The 25,637-nt window shown below is 39.2% G+C and overlaps 1 protein-coding gene across 1 annotated transcript in view; it reads right to left on the bottom strand.

Moving 5' to 3' along the window:
• Positions 1-12,975: 12,975 nt before the first annotated feature.
• The window catches only part of LOC134490217 (uncharacterized), a 43,953-nt gene continuing 31,291 nt past the window's right edge, over positions 12,976-25,637 (bottom strand). Inside the window, exons 3-4 of the mRNA XM_063293116.1 lie at positions 16,641-16,855; positions 12,976-12,984 (exon numbers count right to left, since the gene is read on the bottom strand). Of these exons, the coding sequence (XP_063149186.1) occupies positions 12,976-12,984; positions 16,641-16,855 (224 nt within the window). The remainder of the gene's footprint in view (positions 12,985-16,640; positions 16,856-25,637) is intronic.

The following is a 25,637-nucleotide window of genomic DNA, read 5'->3' as shown; positions in this document are numbered from 1 at the left end:
GCAATTGTCAAGGACCAACACCTGCAAATAACATCAGCATCCTACTGTACTGTATATACTTAGTTTTAAAAGGAGACGGTGACACACACCCATCTCCAGCTTGATGTTACAGTGCTGTTCAGAAAGTGTAAACCTGGGTATGCCCCTACTTTTGCTAAGGTGTAATAACAGAGTATAAAAGATGCTGAAAAATGCTGTATGCATTTCTTTCTTGAACAAAGAAAGTAGACATTTTAATTTCCTGCATACTGTCACAGATCTACAAAAAGACAGCAAAAACAAGTTGATAATATGAAAAGGGGTAGCATTATCTTATCTGCTAGAATTTGTTTTTAACTTTGCTACTGGAAGGACTATTGTTGACCAAAAATTGCCTTTAGGTATCAATTTCCATAAAAATACGTAGTATCTTTTGTATATAACTAAGAAGAAAAAGCCAAAAAATATATGGCAGTATTTAAAGTTGATCCAATTAGTTCTCACATCACATGAGATCATTATCTTTTAGAAATATAACATTGAGAATGAATATCAAACCATCATTCTAAAGAAACCCTGCGTTTATAAAATTCTTGTGCACATGGTTAATCTTTATTCCCCCATACTTTATCAAAATAATTTATTCCATCTTATATATGCTCTAGCCCTACTTCTTTGAATAGTTATAATTGCCTATGCCTCCTTATGAAAAATAAATATTGTCTTTCAAGGATCTGGATTTTTAAATCTTGTTATTATGATAGTTCCTTTTTTGTTTTCAGTCCACATTCCTCTGATTTATATTCCCTTATCACCTAAAAAATCTTTGGACTAAACAACCATATGTGTACAGTACCAACCACACAGCTGAACGGCTACAAGCTATGTAAAGCTTGATATCAGTAACGCTGTCAGTCAAGTGTTTTCAATCCAAAGTATATTTCTTTTTACGGAATAAGTCTAGAGCCACATTTCTACCTTTTCCATGAACATTTGCCTTAATGAACCAACTTATTTCTGAAGTCCTTAGCAACTCCAGAAAGAAACATAGGTGAGAATCTCATATCTGTAACACAATGACATTCTGAAAAGGGACTTCATCTTAGTGACTTAGAAGATGACGTTCTGAAAGGTGCAGGAAAAAGAAACACAAAATAAATTCCTCTCAAAGATTTGGTTTCCACCTATATCCATTACACTTTATAGGAGCAACATATGGGAGGGGGGGTCTGTTCTATAGTTTATCTTCACATGAACCCTGTAAGAGAATGTGACTAATAGAAATTTGCAGTACCAATCATGTGAGGTAGAAAGGCTGCCAGACTACCTTTTTTATATATTTCAAAGGTAGATACACTATCACTGTTCGTGATTATTAATAAACAGTATCCTGAATGCTCACAGTGGCTGTGCAAGGTATTTCACTTTGGGACATGAAGCTCATTTTAGAACTTTCCTTAACTTAAAAAACCAAACAAGCAAGTATTTCAGGCCTTTTGGCTGTAAAATAAAGAAAAGAAACAAGCAAATAGTTCACAGTCTAGAACATGGATAAGGCAAAAGCATAAATTGTTTCCTATTTATCACAAAATCAAGCACAGAAAAAGTTGTTGTTAGAAGTGGTCCGTTTTATGAAACAAAATGAAACATTGCTTAACACAAGTCAACAGGAACCTGAATTGTTGAGGACAGGCCTTTGATTCTGCCTCTTCACCAGCCTCTTGAAAATAAAAAAAAGGTCTTCCAGAACAAATAAGGAAAACAAGAGGGAGGTTATTGCTTAACTTGGAAGAAAACAAATTCAAATAAATCAGTGCATACCTGGATTGTGTGTCTTTCAGATGTTTCCTTTAGCAGTTATTTAGCCTAAGACTAAATCAAAGGGGAGTTCAGCTAGGTGGCAACATGAAACCAACCATGGCAGACTAAGTCAGACTTGCTCAGAGATGGGAGACCACCAAAAAACCCAAGTATAGGAAATAAAACAAAAAACTTCCTGACAAACCACTTTCATAATGTGGCCAAGAAAAGTATATAAAGGCATCCATGAAGTTGCATGAGCTTGACTGAAGGAAACTTTACCTAAATCATAGAAGAAATCAGCTCAACATATTATATAAAGGCATGTATTGTTTGATCTTACTAATCCTCTTCATGCATTATGGAAAGTGGTAAGATTCTACTCAGATTCAGTGTAACTTTGGATGAGCACCTTAGTTCCAATCTTTATAAAGTAAATTATATCTGATGGAAAACTCTTGTGTTTGCAGAGGCTCAAGTACAATTGATGTCTCTGAGTCCTTAGTTGTGTAGTAGGTCTCCATGAACTGAAGAGTGTCTCTTCATAGATGGTTCTCTTATACACAGAAGGCAGTAAGAAGTGGAAAGTACCTGCAGACTCATCCTGACATCCCCTACATGAGAGTAAAATCTTCCCTTATTTCACTATTCCTGAAGAGGATAAAGTCTATTAAGGGACAAAAGGAAGGGGAAATTCCAATGTTCTTCTCTCTGCTCCATCATTACTGACTTTGCCAGAGTTTCCCAGCTAAAACAATATATATCAAAATAGCCCCAAGACAAGTTCAACTTCTGGTGACTACATAGATATAACTCTGAAGCTTTCAATACTTACAACCATTATCATTAAATGAAAGGAGGGAAATATGGGGAGGAGGATCTTCATGCACATAACAGGAAAAAGTGTGTGTGAGAGAAACCGGCAACTCTGGTCCCCTTCCCCAACTAAAATCCCCAATACAATTACCATTATTTTTATGGTTGGTCGCCTAGTGAGCCAGATGTTTAGACTGGATTAGGCATTTTTATCCACCTATCAAGCCCTTCCCAAGGTCCTGGGATAGGCAGATGTTGTTTGATGGTGTTAAATGTATTATTATTATTATTATTCCTTAGGAATGTAACTACTGAGGGGGTTGGAATTTACCCAGTTCAGACATACAAGGTGCCTATTTTGTTTGACTGTACTGGTGATGTCTCAACTTCCCCCACCCTTTATAATTTCCCATATTTTGGACAAATTATTGAGAAACAGAACCTGTGTTATTATCTACTCAGGATAAATAGTAATTAAAGAAACACTATTAAAACAAAACAATTTTGATTCCTTTTTGCACAAATATGTGCAAATTTCTTATTTCCTAATTTTCTTTACTGGATATAGAACATATAATTTTAATGTTTAATTTAATGAGAGCCAGTTTGGTCTAATGATTAAGGCAACAGGCTAGAAACCAGGAGTCTGTAAGTTCTAGTGCCGCCTTAGGTATGAAAGCCGGCTGGGTGACCTTGGGCCAGTCACGCCCTCTCAGCCCAACTCACCTCACAGGGTTGTTGTTGTGGGGAAAATAGGAGGACAAAGGAGTATCAGGTATGTTCAACGCCTTGAGTTATTTATAAAAATAATAAATGTGGGATAGAAAATAAATAAATAAAAATAAATAATTTATTAATCCATTCTTGCCTGGCTACCTACTTTTGAAGATTATATATATATATATAAAATACCTACCATAAAAAAACCCTAGTATTTTAATGTAAAGGAAAACTTTATATTGACAAGACAATTATATAATAAACTATATGCAGAACATCAATTACTCTTCCTGAAATTAGAACCACTTGCTTTGTTCGTTTTCCACAGGATGAAAAAAGTATTTTACCAATACACAAACCTCTGGCCATGATTATAATCTGTCTCCCTGCTGTAGAAATGGCAATGTCCTTTTCTACACTGAAATTAAGCAATCTCAATGAAGACTTTGTCCCCATTAATGATAAAATAAAGAGAAGCACCATCCCTAGAAGAATGTTTTTCCTACTTCAGCAATAAAATTATGAATAGCATCTGGTTGTTCACGAACTCTTTACTGAAATACTAAACATGAGTGTCTGCAGATGTATCCCACAAATGGTACAACTCATGTAACACATTACATGACTGACACAAATTGCATAATTTGCATGATGATGATGTTATGATACACGTGGCTGCCTATGGTAATACAAGGAACTGTTGGAAACTTTTTTTCTACAGCTAAAAGCTGTTTTTCTTGTGTATAGTAGTTGCAGAGGAAAAATTCTCAGTTACTGGCTTTATTTTGTGAGGTATTCTAATGTGTTGCAGTGTAATTCTTTTCTAATCCTGCTGAAAAGAAAAGATAGCAAGTTTAAAAGAAAACTTGAAAGTATTATCAAAGTGGACAGTATAGACAAAAAGGCAATTGCTGGAGCCATAATATTTTTAAGATCTTTGGCTAACCTTTACACAAAGTATTTGCAAATTCCATTTTCTTCTTTGGCTGGAACCAAAATAATATTTTGATTTTTTTTTTCAGAGCTAAACTTATAGCACTACCCTTAAAAAAAAAAAAGCTGCTCTTTCAATCCCAGGCTATTGTTTCCCTCTCTCTATAAATTTTACTGTATATATTTTGTAATTTTATTTTATTCTAAATATTTATACTGCAATGATGGATCAGAATTGGTCTCTAAAACAGCCAAAAATACAATTTAAAGCCCAGAAAATGGGGAGAAAACAGATGCAGAGTCTCAGCTTCCATGTATTGACTGCCTATCCAAATCAACAATCAGACTCACACAGAACTTCTATGGAAATCTAATTTAATGATGAATAGTATGCAGGATCACAGGCAAAGCTGAGAATTCCAGAAGTGTGGGATTTCTCCCAATTCACCCACAAGCAATCCCAAACCCCTCCCCCTAATGTCAGTACAATTCCATTCCCTTGCAGGTGTTCGTAAAGGTTGCCGGCAGTCTTCGGGTAATGTCCTTGACCAATCAACTTAGCCCAAGCATACATTCCTTCGTACTCGCATCATCCAGCTCACTGCCTGGTACAGTGAACAGGAGCAGCCCCCTCCTGGACAACAACACGTGTCAGCACCAGCATGGCATGGGAACCTGTTGCGATGTTTCAGTAACATTTGAACAGGAACCATGACATTCCAGTTCAGATAGACCTCTCACTGTCTTCCCTCTCAGAGGCAGGGACAGAAACAGACAGATGCACTATATTCTCTTTGAAGAATGTTCAGTAAACGCTGGTAGTTTAAGAGTCAATTCAAATTTTATTCAAAAGCCTAGGAATTGACTCTACCAGCATTTACTAACATAATATTTATCTGTGGTTCTGAACAGAGCTGTTTTTTGTAAACTTATGTTGTGAGGTCAAAGTTTCTATAGCTCCTAAGGGCTAATAATTATGGGGAAATTTTTGCTGGTTTATTCTTGATCTCTGTATTTCAGTTACTAAGTCCCAATAGTTTACAATCTTTTCTAGTTCTGTGTTGTTGTTGTTGTTGTTATTGGAAGCAGTATTTGCATTAGTATCATCAGCCTGAATCAATCCACTGCATGCTTCTTCACTGAACGTTATGGGCTGTAATCTACCACACATATGCACCAGGTGAGCTGAAACAGAGTGGGGAGGTAGAGAAGAGAGAATCAGTATTTAGCATATCTGCAAAAAGAGCTAAATTTTGTATTATATGGAAATAAAGTAAATTTGATAGTAGTTTTTGTTTCTACCTTATCCTATTTCAGCTAATTACTAAGAATAGACAACAGTTCTCTGCTTCACTCTAAGAACTTCTGACTCCTAGAAATCCTACTGTCTATAGTGATATTCCCCATCTTGATGCCTTTTGATGTTTTAGAACACTTGTCATGCTGGTTGGGGATGATGGTAGTTACATTTGAAGGGTACTAGATTTAAGACGGTAACTACTTATACCTTTGTTTATCAGTAAAGTTTTTTATTGAAATATGAAAATACATAAAATTCTATATATTCTTCTTTGCTTAAATAAATGACAGAGCACTGCTTGTAAACCAGGCAAAATAAAATGCATACTTTTACTTATCTACAGGTATCTCAGTTATGAAACACTTGCTTAAAATTAATCAATTCACTTTCTGATCAATTTCAGGCCAATATATAGGAAATATTCATGAGTGCTGAAAATATATAGGTGTCCTCTTCCTGTATATGAGAAATGTAATTAATCTAATCCCTTTTGCATCTTTGTTTTAAATGGCATATATACTTGGAACGTTCAAATGAAGATCAAAAAATAAAATTATGCAAACTGTTTTTAATAACAAAGTAACTGAGGAAAAAGAGAATAATAATCAAATAAACATAATACATAAACCTCTAACACCTACTGTTCAATTCCATACATGTGAATTTCTGGTACAATTAGTAAATTTGAAGAAAGGGATTGAAAAACACCAAGTTATCTTCCCCGAGCTACAAATATTTGCTCAACAAAAACATCTGCAGCACAAGTGTCCAAGCTCTTAGTAGAATGTAGTAGCACAAAACTGAAAATATTTTGGAAATAAATCCATTTGCTGTATACAAGCCCGTTTGCTGAACATAAACTCCACAGTCGTATTTATTTTAACTGAAGCTTTATTTGTTCTTAGACAGGGAATGATTTAAAAGTACAAACAGATGTGTTATTGTTTATTTAAAATGCATTTATTACCATTTACCATTATAAATATTATGTTATATTTAAAAGTACTATTTCTGTATAGAACCCCTAATTTCTTTATCCTAGCTCATTTTCATTTAACCAAACTGTCACTTTCCTACCTATCCCCAGTTAGGTCTTCCAGAATACCTCAGAAATCTAGATTTCTTTTCAATAGGCCAAAGCACTTCCTGCAAAGATAAAAGGCTGAATGAAGTCTCTTAGTTGACTCTCATAATGCATTCCTAGCTTTTTGAGATAAACACTCTTTAAATGGCAGGCCTTTTTATAACTTCTACTTTTTTCTTACCTTTTTTCTGATCATAGTCTTGATGACTTAGCAAAGAAAGTGCAACTTAGTTGCTGCCTTTGATGGGTTTTTATTTCTTGAAACCAATAACCTTCCATGCTCATTCTAGAGAAACTTTTTTTTGTGAGTTCTCCTACATTTTATTTTCAATTTTTCTGACCGTCCTGTTTCTTCTCAGCTTCTATCCTAAACTCTGCCTTCTTTTCCTAAAATATCTGAATGACTCTGAACATTTATGGTATTATCCTTTTTTTACCTTTTTGCAGCCCCAGACCCATATGAGGCCGAAGTCCCTTTCTGCAGTACTGGGAGCCCTCCCCAACCTTAACTGATGAAAATTGGAAGCACCTTCATATCAGTCGGACTTAGATGAAAGCAGTAATGTATGTCCTAAAATAAGCAGGATCACACTTAAAAAAATAAAGAAAACCTCCAAGTTCCCCCCAAACCAAGTCCCATTCCACATGTATGATAGGGCCTCACCAACTATGAGTAGCCTCAGATTCCTAAAAACTGTCAAGTTCAGCCCTTGGTCACAAAAAATGCCTACTACTGTTTTATAACATTTGGTTTATGGGAGCACATTTTTTTTCAGTTCCAAAGTAGTGCTCATTGTTGATAAAGAGTAAGAATCATACAGGTACATGCACATGTCTCTGCATTCACCCATTCACAGATATCCCTCTCTCACAAACAAGAAATAACAACTATCTGGAACAGGATTAGTGGGAGGAACAGGAAAGCAACAAGAATTCCCCAACAACCACTGACTGGTCTATAAATTGGTGGTTTCTCATTGCAGGAAAAGAACAAAGTCAAGTAGATCTCCAGCTTCCCCCACAAAAATTTGGTTCCAGATGGTTGATTTCTTGTTGCTATGCCAAAAAAAAAAACAAAAAAACCCATCCCCCAAACCAAAATTAGAGATCTTGAATATCACAATTATCAGCAGTTAGAAGCCAGTTATCTGGTCTTCCCTAGCCAACAGACAAGATCTATTATCTGCGTGACAAAAAATATATTCCTATTTCTGGCTGTCATTAGCAATGAGAAATTACTATTTGCTTTCCCCTAGCAAAGAAATCACACCCTCATTTCCCACCTGGTTGCTTTAGCTACCACAGTCTGATCAATGATCATTTTATACACTTAGCTGCCAGCCCATAGATCTATATTTCTGACTGGCAGCAGAATGTTCAGTAACTAATGGAAGGTGACCTTTTTGATTCTCCTGTACAGTATATAAAAAATTGCAAGATTAATTATGAACCACTAAGATTTATAACTGTCTTCTTGCTAAGATAAGTAATATCTTTTGTTGATAATTGATTGATTACCACAGTAGGCTTTGGCTGTAAAGTAACTGTCAGCTTTTACTTAAAAATAATTTTGTGACCTTATTGTTAAGTGCTTACACTCAGTCGCATTCCACTATACAACCATATACAATTTTTAATATTGACCTTTACCTTAGAAAATCCTATTTCTCCACAAAAGCTACATTTTATTAAGATTTTTGACAAAATAGAGTAACACTGTTTTATTCACTTTTTGCTTCTAATTGACCTGCTTATGAAACAGGTCAAATTCACTCAATGTAGATCGCATAAATAATGGAACAGATAAACAACACCATCTTGAAATTGCTGATAAATGGTTGGTTTCTTCAGCACTTTCCAGAGTGAAGAAAATTGATTAAAGAATAGATTTTTTAAAAAACCAAAACTCAGATTAAAAATAAATACAAATAAACCCAAACTAGGGAATTAAAAAATCAACAGAATCAATGGGCTATGTAAATAGTACATAAGCTTGGTCAGATGACAAATTTTGCTATTCAGAGAACATGGTAACATGCTAAAGTTTTTATCTGCCAGGACAATATGACTCCTAGACAGTTCAACACAATTTTTAAAATCAAAAACAAACAAACAAACAAACAAACAAGAATTGTACAAACAAGGTTACAAAGAACTGGATATTAAACAGAAGCTGATTTCCAAAAATTTCAGCCACTTTGAAAGTTTTTTTCCTTCACATTCAGGAAATTATCTACATGTTTTAATAGGACTATCAAAAACCAGAGACACTAAATGAGAAGAAAGTAACTCACAGCACAGGTTCATATAAGAAATGGATTAGAATAAATCCAGTATGATTGATATATTTGAATTCAGCATTATAAAATATGGGAATTTATTTATTTATTTTATTAGATTTTTGCCACTACCCATCTCCCCCCTAAGCGGGGACTCTGGGCGGTTTACAACAAGGATAAAAACATTAAAATGCCATAAATACAAATAAATACAAATATAATAGTGAAGATAAATACAGTATAAAATCCAGATGACGATGCTAGTTGGAGTATTACTCATGTGTATCTAACAGGACGTTTTAGGGCGCTAACTATCTCCAGGGGTGATTACTCCCCCTCCTGCCCCAAGTGAGAACCTGGTTTTTAGTTGTTTTCGGAAGGCCACAAGAGATGGAATCTGTCTTATCTCTGGGGGAAGGATGTTCCAAAGGGTGGGAGCCACTGCAGAGAAGGAGTGCCTCCCGGAACCTGCCAGATGGAATTCTCTTACAGACGGGGTCCATAACATGCCCTCTCTGCATGATCAGGTGGGAAGGGTAGATGTAATGGGGATGAGACAGTCCCTCAGGTAGAATTCTCTCTTAGTATAGACAAATTTTCGCGAAAACATTCTGGAGGGCACTTTGAAGGCAAAAGTTTGGAACTTGGCTAATTTGTGAATATCAGTTTATACATACATGACATAATAGAGTTAGCACATTTAAAGTCTGGAACCATTCAGCAACCATTTTTTTTAAATAAAAGTTTTACAGAAGAACTGTACTTTAAAAAGGTTTTCATATGTTGTCGAACATATGTTATAGTTCCATCTCAGAAGAATTTAAATCTATTTGTTTTGAATAACAGTATATACAAAGAGGCTTTTAGACTCAAGTTGTTACCATCTACTGCGTTTCAATATTTTAGTATTTACTGAACTAGTGAGGGTATTTTTCACTAAAGGTTCTTTTGAAAATTAAAACCATTATGGATACACAGGCACACACAGTTGAGAGCCAAGTTTTCAAATGCATGTCAAGTTTAACATTCTGTTTTTCTGCATTTCTCCCTGTATGTTCCATTGCAAAAGACAATGTAATGCCTGGACAAAATTAGATCCTGACCCAAGCATACACAGTGCTTTTATTGATTGGTCCCATATAAAAATATTTCTGAATGATTTAATCTTTTTTGGAAACTTAAAAAAATCCTGATTATTTTTTCACAGGAATTTCTAGAAAAACAAATAAAAATCAGATGTCAAACAACTTTTTTTTCAAGTTATGAAAGAGTCCATTATGCATAACTATAGAATTTAATCACGTGTCGTGCTGAAGGAAACAGACTGTTAAAACTCATACAACAAGAGCTTGATGGGCTTCATGTTTTGGGACCAGGTTACTTGCAGTGCTGTCTCCCCCTGGTTGTAGCTATCCATACTCTTAGATCTGGCAGGAGAGGCATGTTCCAGGTCCCATCCATTAGGGAGTGTCATCTGGCTGGACACACGAAGGACCCTTTTCTGTTGTGGCGCCCATCCTCTGGAACATCATTTATCCAGAAATCAGATTTCCCCAATCCTGCTGGCCTTTTATAAGGTCTTGAAAATCTGGTTTTGTCATAGAGCCTGGGGCCCCAGATGTGTGGCTGAGTCTCCATCATGGCTGTTCTATTTGTTGTTGGGGTTTTTTTCTAAGTTGTCATATATGTTATTTATCATTTTGTTATATGGTTTTTATCTTGTTTTAAGTATTGTTAGCTGCCCAGAGTCACAAATTTGAGATGGGCAGCCATACAAATTTAATAAATACACAAATAAATAAATAAAAAGAATGTATATTCTTAACATATATTTTTTGAATTTTAAACGAAGGTATGTTTATGTAGTTAGAAAAGCAAAAAACAGAAATGTGGATATCATAAAATGAAGCTCTGTGCTTCTCTATATTGTGAAAAAAATCAGGGGAAACATTTTCTATGAACCTGAGAAGAAAACTGTATGCGTACATGTATTGGCATTTTAATGTGGGTGTCTGTGTGGGTGGATTGTATATATACACACACACATCAAAATGCAGATGTATGTAGAGACAGCAAGCAACTTAAAAACTAAGTTACTTTTCCAAGCATTCATTCTAATGTTTCTATACCTCACTTTACTACCACTGATATATAAGCATAGAGATTAATATTTTCACTTAGCACAGAGATGGTTGCTGTTCGAATCTCAGCAGAAATGTGATTTTTTTTTAAAGTACAGGTCTTCTTGAATAGGTAGTATCCTTCTCTGGTTTTTTTTTAAATAATACCAGAGTTTTACTATTTTACCATTTCCCAGTCACCTATGATAGAAAGATTTCACCCACCAGCTCCCAAATAATCCAAAGAAACTTACCTGGGAGCTAGGAATAAAATCCTTCTATCACAGGTGGCTGGAAACACTTAATAGTAAACCCTTGGATTTATTAAAAAAAAAACTTGGGGAAAAACTAGTTACTCAAGAAAAAAGAAAAGAAAAAAGAAAAGAAAAGAAAAGATGTAATAAAAAAAAGAAAATATTTTTTTGGGCTTCTCTGTGCTAAGCAAAGATCTTAACCACTATGCTATTTCATTTTTGCAGATAAAGCAACATACACAAACATTAGCATGTATGATTAGCACTGGCTCAGTTGAAGGGGCAGTCCTTTCTCTGCAAAGTGGCCAATTAACTGTTGAGGTTAGCCTGCAGCAAACTGAAGCTATCTAGCCAAATGGACAGAAGCATTCAAGTCAATATAACAGGAAAAATGTACTTTGGAAGTGGAGCAGAAAAACATGCATGAAGGTTGCTTGGAGGATCAGTGGAGGACTGAGAGAGGGCAGCATCATTTATTTCTGCTTCCCAGAAACAGTTGCTAGCCAGTTCTGATGATGTGGTAAGAGATAGATCCAGATCTGATTTAAGAGATTATTTTCAATTTCCAGTAGTCTGAAGCCTTTTGCTAATAGCTTTAAAAAATATTGGTGTTTTCTAAGGAACATTTATAATGGAAGATACACCTTAGAAATATAAGAACATCCCCTGCCTTTGTTCACCAAATTCACTGAAACTACATTTCTTAGAATTCCCAGTCAGCATATGATGTGTATTCCCAACACATCTAGAGAGCCCCATTTTGAAGAAGGGTGTAGTAAGCTATATAGTTGCTTACTAGTTTATGGTACTTGCTGAGATCTTTTTAGTCAATTAATTATTTTTTGTTGTTTTTGTTGCCTTCAATTCAGTCTTGTCTCTTTGCAACCACACAGACAAGCCTATACAATTTTCATGGCAACATTTTCCAAAATGGTGTGTCATTCCCTTCTTTCTAGGGCTGAGAAAGAGTGACTGACCCAAAGTCACACAGTTGCCTTCCATACCGAAGGCAGCACTACAACTCGAGTTTCCCTGACTTAACCACTAGATCAAACTGGCATTCTTGAAATGGCATTCTTGAAAAAGAAGCAATGCAAGTTAAAAAAGTCAAGGAACTCATTAAAAAATTAGCTCTTGATGGGAAGGAGCATTTGTATTTGAACAGAAATAAATCTTAAATATGCTTAAAATGTAATTAAAAGACTATCTCTAAATATAAATATTATATAATCTCTCTATATAAAAATCTGCACGGCCTTAATATTTACATGTTTAACATAATAACTGTAGATTTGCTTGCAGTGAAAAATAATTATTCGCAATGGCTTTTTTTTACACTGTAAGAAAGCAGTAATGCAAGATGCTTAAATGATACTGCCTATGTATGCCCCCTGCCAGTCACTTAGAAAAATACAATTGATGGAGACAACAATTAGCATTTGGACAGACAAGATACTGAAATATATGAAATAAATGAGCTTCAACTGAAGCATTTTTTATTTCAGTCTTGCAGTATAGCTCTCACAAAGGGCAAGTTCATTTTTATTATTACATTGCTATTCTGCCTCATTGCTAAGCATAGGAGCCTTCCATACATTTCTTCCATTTATTTTCATAATAGACTTGAAAAGCTCATTATGCAGTGAAGTGTGACTGATGTACAATGTACATCAATTGCCAAATATCATATTCATGTACTCTGTAACAAACAGAAATTATTAGAGATGTATTCCCATATAAGCCATATGGTAATTTGTAGACATTATGAGTGCTCATAATGTGAGCATTCCTGAAAAACTCTGGCCACTCCTTTGTTTAAATTATATCAACCTCCTGATGACAATCACACATGCAGCATGGCCTTCTGCAAAAGGGAAACATGCAGCCTTCCCGATACATGTGGAAACCAGTTTGCTATTGCTATACAGGCTTTCTTCCTGCAGGCAATTGTGCTGAACATCTGCATGTGTGAAGTAGGCTGATCGCAGATGAGTGAAATAGACAGGAATGACACATAAGCACACACTAAGTGTCAGCCTTCCCAGGTACACCAGACAGGAAACATGACCAGAGGAGCTAATTCTACTTTATTGTAAGGTTACATTAACAGAATCTTGCAAGTCTGAAAGTACAAATCTTCTGCCATCCCCTTTACAGCCTGAGAAGTTAGGGAGGGTCCCTTCTGAGCTTCTTTCTCCACCCATTATGCAGCTGTGGGCCATGTCCTCTCTTATCTCACCATTCTAGACAGCATCTCTTCATCCTGTTTTCAAGGTCTTTCTCACATACCATTACACTAAGACTCACAGACTTCAGATACATAATCATCCATACTATTCATCATCCATACTATCTCTCACATTTACTCTCTGACACATACATGCATCCCCACTGCCCCCTTGGATTGTACAGGCTTCATTTGTGATTCATTAAAAGACTATATCTCATTATGACAACTGAATAGGACTAAGTTTTCATTAAATGATATCCCAGTAACTTCAATGGGAATTATTCATGGTATAGTCTCTTCTATATTGTAGCATCTCTAGTAACAAGTTGATCATCAATAAAAAGTAGTGTAATTCCTGAAATAATAAATAGGTATAAAGCAATAGCAGCCAAACTGAGCTTATGGAGATAAAGGATTCCTGCATCCTACAAAATTATTTTTAAAAAGTCATCCAGTATGAGAAAAATACTCAGAAAGATAAACTGAAATTAAAATGTGAGTGATCGTAATAGGTATCAGACCAAATATTGGTGTAAGGAAGAAGGTAAGGAAGAAGGTAAGAGCAGAGCAATTAGAGAACACATTAATGAAATTATTTTTCAAAATACAAATTGATCTATTATGAAAGTAAATCTATGATGTGATCAATTCTTTCAAAGTGCCATAGAAAAGATTTCAGCATTGAAAACTGTTGTAACTATTCTATCCCTCTAATAGTAGCAATAAAATACAGGTAGTTCTCGCTTAATGTCCACTCATACAGTGACCATTCAAAGTTACAATGGTGCTGAAAGAGGGGTACTTACAATGGGTCTTTGTAGTTGCTGCCGTTGCAGTGTCCCAGCAGTCACATGATTGCAAGTCAGGTGCTCAGCAACCAGCTCGAAATTATGACTTCTCAGTGTCCCACAGTCATGTGATTGCCATTTGTGACCTTCACTGCCAGCTTCCGTCAAGCAAAGTCAATGGGGAAGCTGGCAGGAGGTTGTAAATGGCAATCAAGTGCCTGTGGGACACTGCAACTGCACGGAATTCACCTAACGACAGCAACTGGGACTGCTGGGACTGCCATCATAGGTCGGCATGGTCACATGACATTGCACCTTACAATTGTGTCACTTAGTGATGGAGTTCCCAGTCCCAATTACTATTGGTAAGTGAGAACTACCTGTATTCAGGACAACTCTCATTGCTTAGAATGAGAGACACCAAGACCACATGCAGCCTCCTAATCCCTCTTCTGTGGCCCGTAGAACTCTGTTTATCAGCATCAGCTGAAACCGGCAGCTCAGCTTTTCAGTACGTTGATAGAGAAAACATACACAAACTGTAGGATAAGTCTAAAAATAGGTTTAACAAAGTTTGTTTAGGCAAAATGAAAACAAACTCTACCTATGCTGTGTCACTGTTCTATCCACTGTGGCCCCACAAAACGGTAAGCATAGCCCCTGACCAACAAAACCCTAGCCATCCTGCTCTAGAAAAGGGTGTGTCATGCACAGAGATATGACAACTGCATTCAGTCCCTATGGCTAAAAGAGAACTAGAATGAAGGATATGATGTAAAAAATGCCTCATCCTTGTCCATGGAAGAGTGAGTGAGTGAATGGGCAAAAGAGAGAGGTCTAAATACAGTAACTGAGATGCATGAATGCAGCAAGCTAATGTATCTTTCCAGAATTAGTTGCTTTAATGGACGTTGCCATTCTGATTTATATGGTCACCTGTGGATTAGATCCTTATCAGTACTTCCAGTGGATAGAAAAAAAATTAATGACATTATAACACACACTTATTTATTTAGTGCTCAAATTTATTATCTATTTATTACCCAAATTTATTATCCATTTATTAAACAAATTTATATAGCCGCCCATCTCACAAAAGTGGCTATGGGCGGTGTACAACAATCCACTTAGCTCATGCAGTCATCTTACCTAACCTCAGTGTTTTTCAACCTCAGCAGCTTTAAGATGTGTGGACTTCAACTCCCAGAATTCCCCAGCTAGCATGCTGGCTGGGGAATTCTGGGAGTTGAAGTTCACACATCTTTAAACTGTTGAAATTGAGAAGCTCTGCTTTACCTGAAGCTATGGTATTAACATCTCTCTGACCTCCTCTTCTATGAACTAGTTGTAAGCTAACTATTCAGTTGGTTTTAACTGGTGTTCTTCGTTAAAAACATCTTCAGAATAGCTCTCTATTCACTCCTTTCCATTTTCCCTTCCCTGACAAAGACGACACATTCATTCTCTCATTTTTACTGTTGTCTAAGTTGAAGCACAGCAAACAACTGTTCAGTCTGCTCAGTTCAGGACAAAAAAAGATTTTCCTTAAATAGCATTCACTTTAGTTCTCTGCAGGGGGGTTTATTATGTTTACACACAATTTATAGCGAGAATAAACAAACACTGATATTTTAAGAAAAACGAAATAGTAAATAATGGAATGGATTAATTTCCATTTGATGTAGACTTCCCTTGCATTCTGCCTAGTTTAAATTTAATTTTTTTTCAAGCAAGACATTGCACCAATGAAGTTATAAAAATAAAATTAAATGCCTGAGAGTCTTTCTTAAATAATAATACTAATAATAATAATTAACAAAGCAAATGCTAGATACAAATTTACAAAATCAAACAAACCAAAACTGGGATAGTCTCTTTGATAAAAGCATAGGGTTACCATAGCATAGGCTCAAGAGCCAGTTTGGTGTAGTGGTTAAGGCACCAGGCTAGAAACCAGGAGACTGTGAGTTGTAGTCCGGCCTTGGGTACAAAGCCAGCTGGATGATCTTGGGCCACTCTCTCTCTCTCAGCCCTAGGAAGGAGGCAATGGCAAACCTCTTCTGAAAATCCTTGCCAAGAAAACTGCAGGGACTTGTCCAGGCAGTGTCTGAGAATTGGACTCGATTGAACAGATTAAAAAAAAATCAGAGGGGAGGAAACAGATACAGAAAACTATTTTGCAGCCACATATGGTATGCTTACAAAGCAGTTGCCTGATAACCTCTGTGAGTTATGATGCAAAATACTATCCAAGCTGAGAGAGGGAGGAATATAACAAATGTAAACAACTTTACAATGCTTTGATTGGTACTTTACAATGAATCTGAATGTACTTACAGTGTTGGCAAGTTCCAGATAACTTCCTCTAACTGAATTGCTAAGATTGGAGGCCTGTGTAAGCAGCCTTTGAAGGGCAACTTGTTGTTGATTCATAGCATTGCCTCCATATTCAAAAAGCTTCTGTGGAGTTGAACGACTATGCAAGTCAGGGCTCTGAAGATCTCTAGCTCCGGAATCATATTCCCAACTCTCTCTAGCTCCAGAAAGGGTACCTGGATAGGAAAAGAAAACAAGAAGTTTATTTATAAAGAGTAAGGCAATAATTCCATACATACAGTATATGGTCTGATTTTGATAGTCTTTTTTCTATCCACTGTGGATATCGACTCTGGGCTGCTTACAAATAGTAAAAGTAGCAAATCACTAAAACAATACCATATAACAAGGCAGCTGTCCTAACAGCCAGGAAACACACTGAGACAAGGAACTGGTCTCTAATGTTTATTGCTAGTACATAACAGGAATCCTAACAAACTGAAGAAGCGTGGGAAAACCCAGACATATAAACCCCAAAGGTTAAGGCGGTCCCGATCTGTGTCTCTTTGAATGGCTGACCAATTTCTCAGTGTTACGCATGCGCTTGACAGTCTGGATGGGAGCCTCCTGCTCGCCATCCTTACTCATGACATCACCCTCCCCTCCAGATTCACATTCCATTTCAGCCCCCTCCCCTCCAGAGTCTTGATAAGATGTGCCGTCTGCTTCTAAAGTCCCATGGGAACTGGGCAACGATGGAAAGTCTTCAAAGGAAAACTCCTCCACGGACGAATCAGTGCTGCTCTCCAGGTCTGATAACGCTTCTGGGCCAGGTGGCTGCTGCTGGAAAACATCTAGATAATTAGAAAAGTCATCCCCCCTCCCCCCTGGGAAATGCAAGCCCGAGGTGGAGGGCTGCAGGTCCCCCACCTCCTCTGTAACTGGAGTGAAGGCTTCAGGCGGGGGGGGGGAGGTGCACACTCACGAACTCTTCTGCTTGGGCTTCTTCGGCCTGCTCAGCCGAAGGAGGAATTATCTGGTAGAGTGCGAGGCTTGGGTTTGTGAGGGAAAAGCTGATGGAAACGATGAACCAGTGCTGGTGCATGCACATCTCTGGCATTCTCCCACGTGCGCTCTGCCTCAGGGTACCCTTTCCAGTGTATGAAATATTGGATGCCCCTTCCCCTCCTCCTAGAGTCCAGAATTTCCTCAACTTCGTACTCCTCCTCTCCCTCCACAATTACTGGAGGTGGGGGGGGGCAGTTGCGATCGCAAGGCACTTGGGGGAGGGTCTTTGGCTAACAAGGCTCTGTGAAACACTGGATGGACTTTCATGGATGGTGGGAGCTGTAAACGATAAGCCACTGGATTTATCTGCTGCGCCACAGTGAAAGGGCCGACAAACTTAGAGTCCAACTTCTTGGAGGGTCTGTTAGAGATCAAAAACTTGGTAGAGAGCCACACTTTGTCTCCTACTGCAATCGCTGGCCCTTCCTGTCTATGAGCATCTGCCGCCCTCTTGTAAGCACTCTTTGCCCTGTTCAGCTGCTCCTTTAACAACTCCTCTGCGGCTTGTTGCTCTTTAAGAAAATCAGCCGCGTCTGGAACAGTTCCCTGCTGGGAGGAGGTGGGCAACACCCGAGAGTTAACCCCGTAGAGTGCCTGGAAAGGAGACATCTTGGTACAGGACTGTACAGAATTATTATATGTAAATTCTGCCATGGGCTGGCCAATTGTCTTGCCGATAAGTGGTGTAACACCTGAGATACTGCTGTAACCACTGGTTTTCTCGGCTTGCCCATTACTGGCAGGATGATGCGCTGATGACAGGTGGATCTGGACCCCTAATGACTGGAAAAGGGCCCTCCAGAACCTGGAAGTGAACTGTGGGCCTCTGTCACTCACCAAGTGATTCACCATGCCTCTATACCTAAAAACGTGGTCCATGAACAACTGCTAGTGCAGATGAGAGGCCCTTGCAAGGAATAAAATGTGCCATCTTTGTGAAAAGGTCCACCACCACCAGTATGGAAGTCAGCCCCTGGACCGGGGGTAAATCAGTGATGAAATCCATGGAGATAGTATCCCAAGGCTGACTAGGGGTGGGTAGGGGTTGCAAGAGTCCTGTGGGCTTCCCTGGGAGAGGCTTGGCTCGTCTGCAGGTGTGACAAGAAGCAACGTAACCCTTAATGTCTGCAACCATCTTAGGCCACCAGTAGTCTCTCAGAGCTCTATGGAGAGTTTTGAAAACGCCTCCGTGGCCTGCCATTTGTTGGTCATGACACAGTCTCAGTACTTCTTCCCTCAATGAAGGGGGAATATACAATCGCCCACTATGCCAGAGGATTCCTGCCTCCACATTGAATGGGGAGGCAGTGTCTTGCGGGGCCCTCTGGAGGTCATCCATCCTGGCCCTGGCATATGGGTCCTGTTGCTGCTGAGCTCTGACTCTTGTAAATAGGTTGTCTGTGTCTGCCTGCTGCTAAAGTCTCTGTCTGGCTCCCCCTCATAGACTGATCAAAGTTGTGAGGTTGTAATATAGCAGCCTGTACCTCCTGATGAGTGGCGGGGTTTGCCTGAAAGGATCGAGACAGGGCGTCTGCCAAGCAGTTTTGCGCCCCGGGCACATAAGAAATAACAAAATTGAAACGGGAGAAAAACTGGCTCCATCTGATCTGGCGTGGAGTGAGGGATCTGGTGTTCTGTAGAAGCTGTAAATTCTTGTGATCGGTGCAAACTTTCACAGGAAAGGTCGCCCCTTCTAGCCAGTGCCTCCACTCTTGGAATGCTGCTTTAATTGCCAGCAACTCCTTGTTAAAAACATCATAGTTTCTCTCTGCTGGTGAGAGCAGGCGTGAAAAAAAGGCACAAGGAAGCAATGTATTCTCGGCTTTGTTTGTATATTGCAATAACACTGTCCCAGTGGCAATATCTGAAGCATCTGAATGCATGATGAATTGCTTCGTGGGATCAGGGTGTCTTAACAGCGGCTGGGATGCAAAGAGCTGCTTAAATTCTTGGAAGGCTGCTTGCTGTCTCTCCCCCAAATGAATTTTGCTCCTTTCTTCAAAAGCTGTGTGAAGGGTCTAGCAAGATCACTATGGCCCTTTATGAAACGCCTATAAAAATTATAAAATCCTAACAGTCTTTGGACCTCTTTAACATTTCGGGGAGGTGGCCAAGAGAGAATTGCCTGGACCTTAGAAGGATCCATGGATATGCCTTCTGTTGAGACTTTATAGCCCAGGAAATGTAATTCAGTTAAATCAAAGGCACACTTCTCTAGCTTGGCGAACAGCCTGTTCTCTCTCAGTCTTTGCAAGACATTACGTACATGGGTTACATGAGTTGTAGCATCCTCAGAGAAAATTAATATGTCATCTAGATAAATGACCAGATACTTATCTAGTAAATCAGAGAAAATTTGATTCATAAATCGGGAAAATATGGCTCCTGCATTAGACAAGCCAAAGGGCATAACAAGGTACTCAAATTTTCCAAACCTGGTGTCGAAGGCAGTCAGGTATTCGTGCCCCTCTTTCACCCGGATCAGATTGTACGCACTCCTGAGATCCAACCTTGTAAAAATGCGTGCCTTCTGTAAGCGATCTAGCAGATCCGAGATTAAGGGCAGAGGATAGGATTCTCTTTTTGTTTATTTAAAAAACTGAAGTCGTGGACTACTCTCATGGGTGTCTCCTGGGTTGCAGGTGCCAACGGGTCAGGCTTCTTTGGTACGAAGAAGGTAGGAGCAGACGCTGGGGAAGTAGATGGTCGGATGAAACCCTTTTGGAGATTGGAGTCCAAGTAATCCTTTAAGGTGGCTAGTTCCTTGGGGGACATGGGATATTGTTTCCTTGCTGGAATCTTGGCTCCTGGTATCAACTCAATGGTGCAGTCACAGTCCCTATGGGGGGGTAGTGCTGTGGCCTCTTGTTCGCTGAAAACATCTGCAAAATCTGCATACTTGGCTGGCAAGTGACTCCCCCTGCTACTGTGACTGAGTTGGTTGCTGGAGAGCGTGGAGCAGCTTGAGTCTTGTGGTGCTGGCATTCCTTAGCTGGGAAGGAGATTGCTCCTGTAGTCCAGTTCATCAACGGGTTGTGGATCCTCAGCCAAGGCGTGCCTAGGATTACCGGCACATTTAGCGATGCAGTAACATAAAGCTGGATCCACTCAGTGTGGTCTCCCATTGTCAGTTGCACCGGTTCTGTGAGCCTTCTAATCGGCCCTGCCTTGAGGGGCTGGCCGTCAATGGTCTCCACTTCTATGGGACATGGCAATTCTCTGGTCGGGATGTTGAAGTCCTGTACGGTCTGCACATCAATAAAATTGGTTGAAGCTCCGGAATCCACGATGGCCTCTAGCTTGACCTGGTGCTCTGGGTTGACGTGTATGAGTACGGGTAAGTAGTAAAAGGCTTGCCTGGAATCCTCGGAATGAGCCCTCCTTAATTGATTGATGGTCTCCCTGCTGAGCTCTGTGGAGGGAGACCGCTGGAGGTTCCCTGGTTGGAAACAGAGGCGGAGCTGGTTCCTGTTTCAGCTGCTTGCCTTGGGGCTCTTACTGGAGTTGCTTGGCCTCTCGCTGGGCAAGCTCTCACCATGTGCCCCTGGGCTCCGCAGTAGAAACACAGGGCTCTCTCTCTCCTTCTCTGCCTCTCAGTCTCGGAAATCAGTCTCCTGCTTGCCCCAATCTGCATTGGCTCCTCTTGTGCTGAGTGAGAGGATGCTACGGAGAGAGCTGGAAATCCTGAAAACGCTCTGAGGGTCCTGTTTCTCCCCGGTTGCATCTGCCTGAGCTCTTATAGCCTGGCATCTATGACCACCGATAACTGATATAAGGCTTCTAGGGTAGCTGGTGTTCCCTGGCGCACTAATTCATTCTTAATTTCCTCATCCAGCCCTTGTTTGAATTGGTCTTTTAATGCACTCTCATTCCAGTCCAGATCTCCTGCTAACAACTTAAAATCAGCAATGTAGATTCCCACCCTCTTGTTACCTTGCTTCAGCTTCCGAATCTCTCGGCTGGCCATGGCCTCTCTGATCGGGTCGTCAAAGTGTGCTCGGAACCCTGCCAAAAAATTCTGGTAGTCGTTGAGAATCGGGTCGTTGTTCTCCACCATGGGAATAGCCCATTTGGCTGCTGGTCCCTTTAGCAGACCTAGGATGAAGGTGACTCTGGTTCTGTCTGTCGGGAACTCTGCCGGTCTGCTGTTGAAGAACATAGTGCACTGTGTGAGAAAGGTTCTCAGCTGTCCTGCTTCTCCTCCAAATTTCTCTGGTAGACTGCCCTGGGATCTCAAGACTATTGGCGGAGCTGCTGCTGCTGCTGCTGGCGCCGGTTGTGGGTTAATCGGAACTGGTTGTTGTAACTGCTGTAGCATGGCAGCTTGTAATGTGTTGATTTGGAGATCTACTTCTTGTTGGTGTTGTTGCAGGGCTGCTGCCAATTGTTGGATGGCGAGCCGCATTTCTTGGTTTTCTGAAGACATTTCCAAACGTCTCTCCTTAATTTCTTGTTCCTCCCTCTTTCGATGGGAGTAGGAGTTTGTTAGGATTGATGTCCTAACAGCCAGGAAACACGCTGAGACAAGGAACTGGTCTCTAATGTTTATTGCTAGTACATAACAGGAATCCTAACAAACTGAAGAAGCGTGGGAAAACCCAGACATATAAACCCCAAAGGTTAAGGCGGTCCCGATCTGTGTCTCTTTGAATGGCTGACCAATTCCTCAGTGCTACGCATGCGCTTGACAGTCTGGATGGGAGCCCCCTGCTCGCCATCCTTACTCATGACAGCAGCCCCATCTACGGCAAATTGCAATAATCTAAATGAGGAATTATAATAGCTTGTCTAGCCCTTTATTGGATGAAGTAAGTTGCAACTATGAAAGCTTACAGCTTAAATAAAATTGTTAAGTCTCATGACTGTCCTCACTGTATCCCATCCCAGGTTAAGGCTTAACCTTAATGCAGGTTAAGGCTAAAACTGGTATACCAGTTGAACAAAGTCCCTCTTAGCCACAATCTTCACCTGACTCTCTAGCAAGAGCAGGTTGTCCAGGAGGATCCCCAGATTAAGAGTTTATTCTCCTTGTGGGAACACAATCACTAGAGCAAAAAAACAGTATAATCCAGCTGCCAAGCTAAAAGTCACTCTGCCTTGGGTTGAATCTGAGCGTCTTCCACCCCATCCAGACCCTGACTCTTCAGGCAATAAAGAAGACATCTACCACATTTCACATTTGGCCTGGTATGAAGGTATACAACAGATATCATCAGCGTATTGATGATTTCACCTAAACCAACGAATGACCTCTCCCAGCAGCTTCATGTAGGTGTTGAATGGGATAGGGGACTGAGCCCTGCAGCAACTGATAATAGAGTATCTCAGAGCTTCACCACTCTCTGAACCCAGCCAAAGCTGTGATTCATTTTAACCATGATTTATTGACTAAACCAGCATGACTGAGTTTATATATTAACCATCATGTTTATTGACAAAAAGTGTTATGAGTTTGTACGTAAAACGAACAAAGGATGGATACAAGACATTGTGGCCTAGCACAATGTGGAGAACAGCTGCTGATTTCCAGTACCTTGTCCAACAGACACTACTCATTGTAAGTATCTCCCACCCCATACCCTATGAACTATAATCTTTGTTCAACAATATAATTCATTGTTATTCTTTGGACCAGACAATTTTTTCTTTTAATGTGACCCAAATACTCCCTCCCTCCTTCCTTCCTTCCTTCCTTCCCCTACTCACTAAAGTTTTCGTATCTCCCCTGTATATCTGCCTGATAATAATCCAGTGTATTCTATACGTAAACCATATCAGGAATCTGCATGGAAGCTCCTATTATTTTGGCATAGTCCTTACTGAGTAAGAATGCTGAAATGTGGTGAAGCAGAACTGTTAACTTTCTTTAACATCCTCAGTTGGGGACACTTCCCAGCAATTGAATGATTCCAGCATTAACACAGGGGATTAGAAACATTTCTTACTGGACACAAAATTTGATTTAAAGATTCTTTATGGATCCATGACAGGAAATCCCAAGGGTGAACTCACTTTTTGGGTCTCTAGAGAGGTATCAACTGTGGACTACATGCTAATTACCAGCACCTTTGCCTTCCATTGCAAAGAGTTTAGTGTGACCTTTTATCAAGAAAGTGATCACTTACCAACAGCAGGGTCTCCTGTTCTTGACTCAACTAGCTCAAGCTGATTATTACTAGCTTATGATTTACCCCCTACTGACAAGTAACTTAAACCTATCTGGTTAAACAGACTGGCTATGATCTCTTCTCAATTTTTGTTGTCCCTTTGGCTAGCTGTTTGAGATAGTCTGTATGTATAACCAGTGATGCCCTTGAAATAATTTCCATCTACCAGAAAATCATTACGCTTGCTCAAAAGCATTTACAGCCCATTCAGACCCCCTTTTTACATCGATCTAACCCCTGGTCCAAACCCTGGTTTGACAAACAGTATAAAACAGCCAAAGGACAGGTAATTCTTGCCTACAAGAATACTTGTATCTACAATGACTCTCCTACATATGAAAACTTTTACTCACTAAAAAGGAAATAGTAGAAACGTTTAAAAGAAAAAAAGCATAGTTATACCCTTGAGAACTGGACCAGAGTCCAACAAGCAGTAATTAATAAAGATGATTGCCTGTTCTGGTGATATCTCAATTTTCACCCAGAATAAAATTTGGCAGCAATAAAAATCTAATTCCCCTTGAGCCATTTGAAATAATCCAACCCTATTCTTGCTAAATAAGATTATAGGGTTTTTAAAAACTGTATGCTAAAAAGACAACTCCTATGTAATTTGAGAGTAAAGCAAGCAAGTACACAATATTCTAAAACATATAACCAATTCCAGATACAAATGTACAACATTCCCTATCTTAAAAATCAGTGAAAAATAAATCACTGCATAAATATTTATCTGTTGTAGCCTATTAAAATTTCCTGTACAGGGATAAGGGCATTCCTAGCAGACTGGTCAGCATAGCAATGAATACTGGGAATTATAGGTCAGAAACATTATAGGAGGGCCATGGTTTCCAATTGTCTATAGTAACAGCTGCAAAGCTTTGGTGATCTGTTTGAGAGATCTGGGCAGAAAAACATTCAGTTCCCAGGTATATTGAGAAAGATTAGCTGTCACTGCCATCAAATAATCAAGAGAGATACTACACACCTATTTTGTTTTCTGGTGCTGTAACCTATATCTTTGTTACTAGAAGGCCAACATACATAATACAACATAGTTTTTAGCAGCATAAGCTAATGAGCCCTTTGTAACCTTTCCTTTGAGATACAAGTACATGGATAAATATAGCCAGGGTAACATCTCAGCTAGATTATTGCAACACTCTGTACATAAGTCTGCCTTTGAAGACTGTTTAGAAATTGCAGGTATTAGGAATGTACCTTTTCTTTCAGATTAAATTCCTTCTGGTTGTTAGGATCAGTCTCTGATGCCCTCCTGTAGGTTCCTTCATCTTCTGAAAATAGTTGGCAGGCCTGTACAAAGCCTTCACAAGAACTCAAGGAAGTGCATATGAAGCACCTATTTTGGAATGGTAAAAGCAGTTGTGTTTTTTTCCAAGCTTGCACCGCTGCTTTGGAAGCTATTCCCAACTGTCTTTGCAGTTGCACGAGTTTGGAAAAAGACATGGTGCTTTAACTATTAGAGAGGAGGTGTTTTGTATGTATCCCCAGCTGTTCTGATGCACCTCTTTTGAAGGATTAAATTGTAATTAGACACACAGGATCTCTTCAGTTGTGCCACCTCATCTCTGCAAGTTTGTAAGTGGTGTTCACTTTGGTTCTTGTTTATGCCAAGTGATCATATTCATCCAGGCCTTTTAGTTATGTTAGAGTAAGCCTGATTTGAAGCAGGTATTATTTTCCAACTGCTTAGCTGTGATTTGCTTTATTATGATTTTGCTATTGTTTTAATTTGCCAGCAACTCTGTTTATTAACAAGCAT

Source organism: Candoia aspera, chromosome 2 (assembly GCF_035149785.1).
Source record: "Candoia aspera isolate rCanAsp1 chromosome 2, rCanAsp1.hap2, whole genome shotgun sequence".
NCBI lineage: Eukaryota > Metazoa > Chordata > Lepidosauria > Squamata > Boidae > Candoia > Candoia aspera.
The sequence above is the reverse complement of the archived record's forward strand: the minus strand, read 5'-3'. Positions and strand labels throughout refer to the sequence as shown.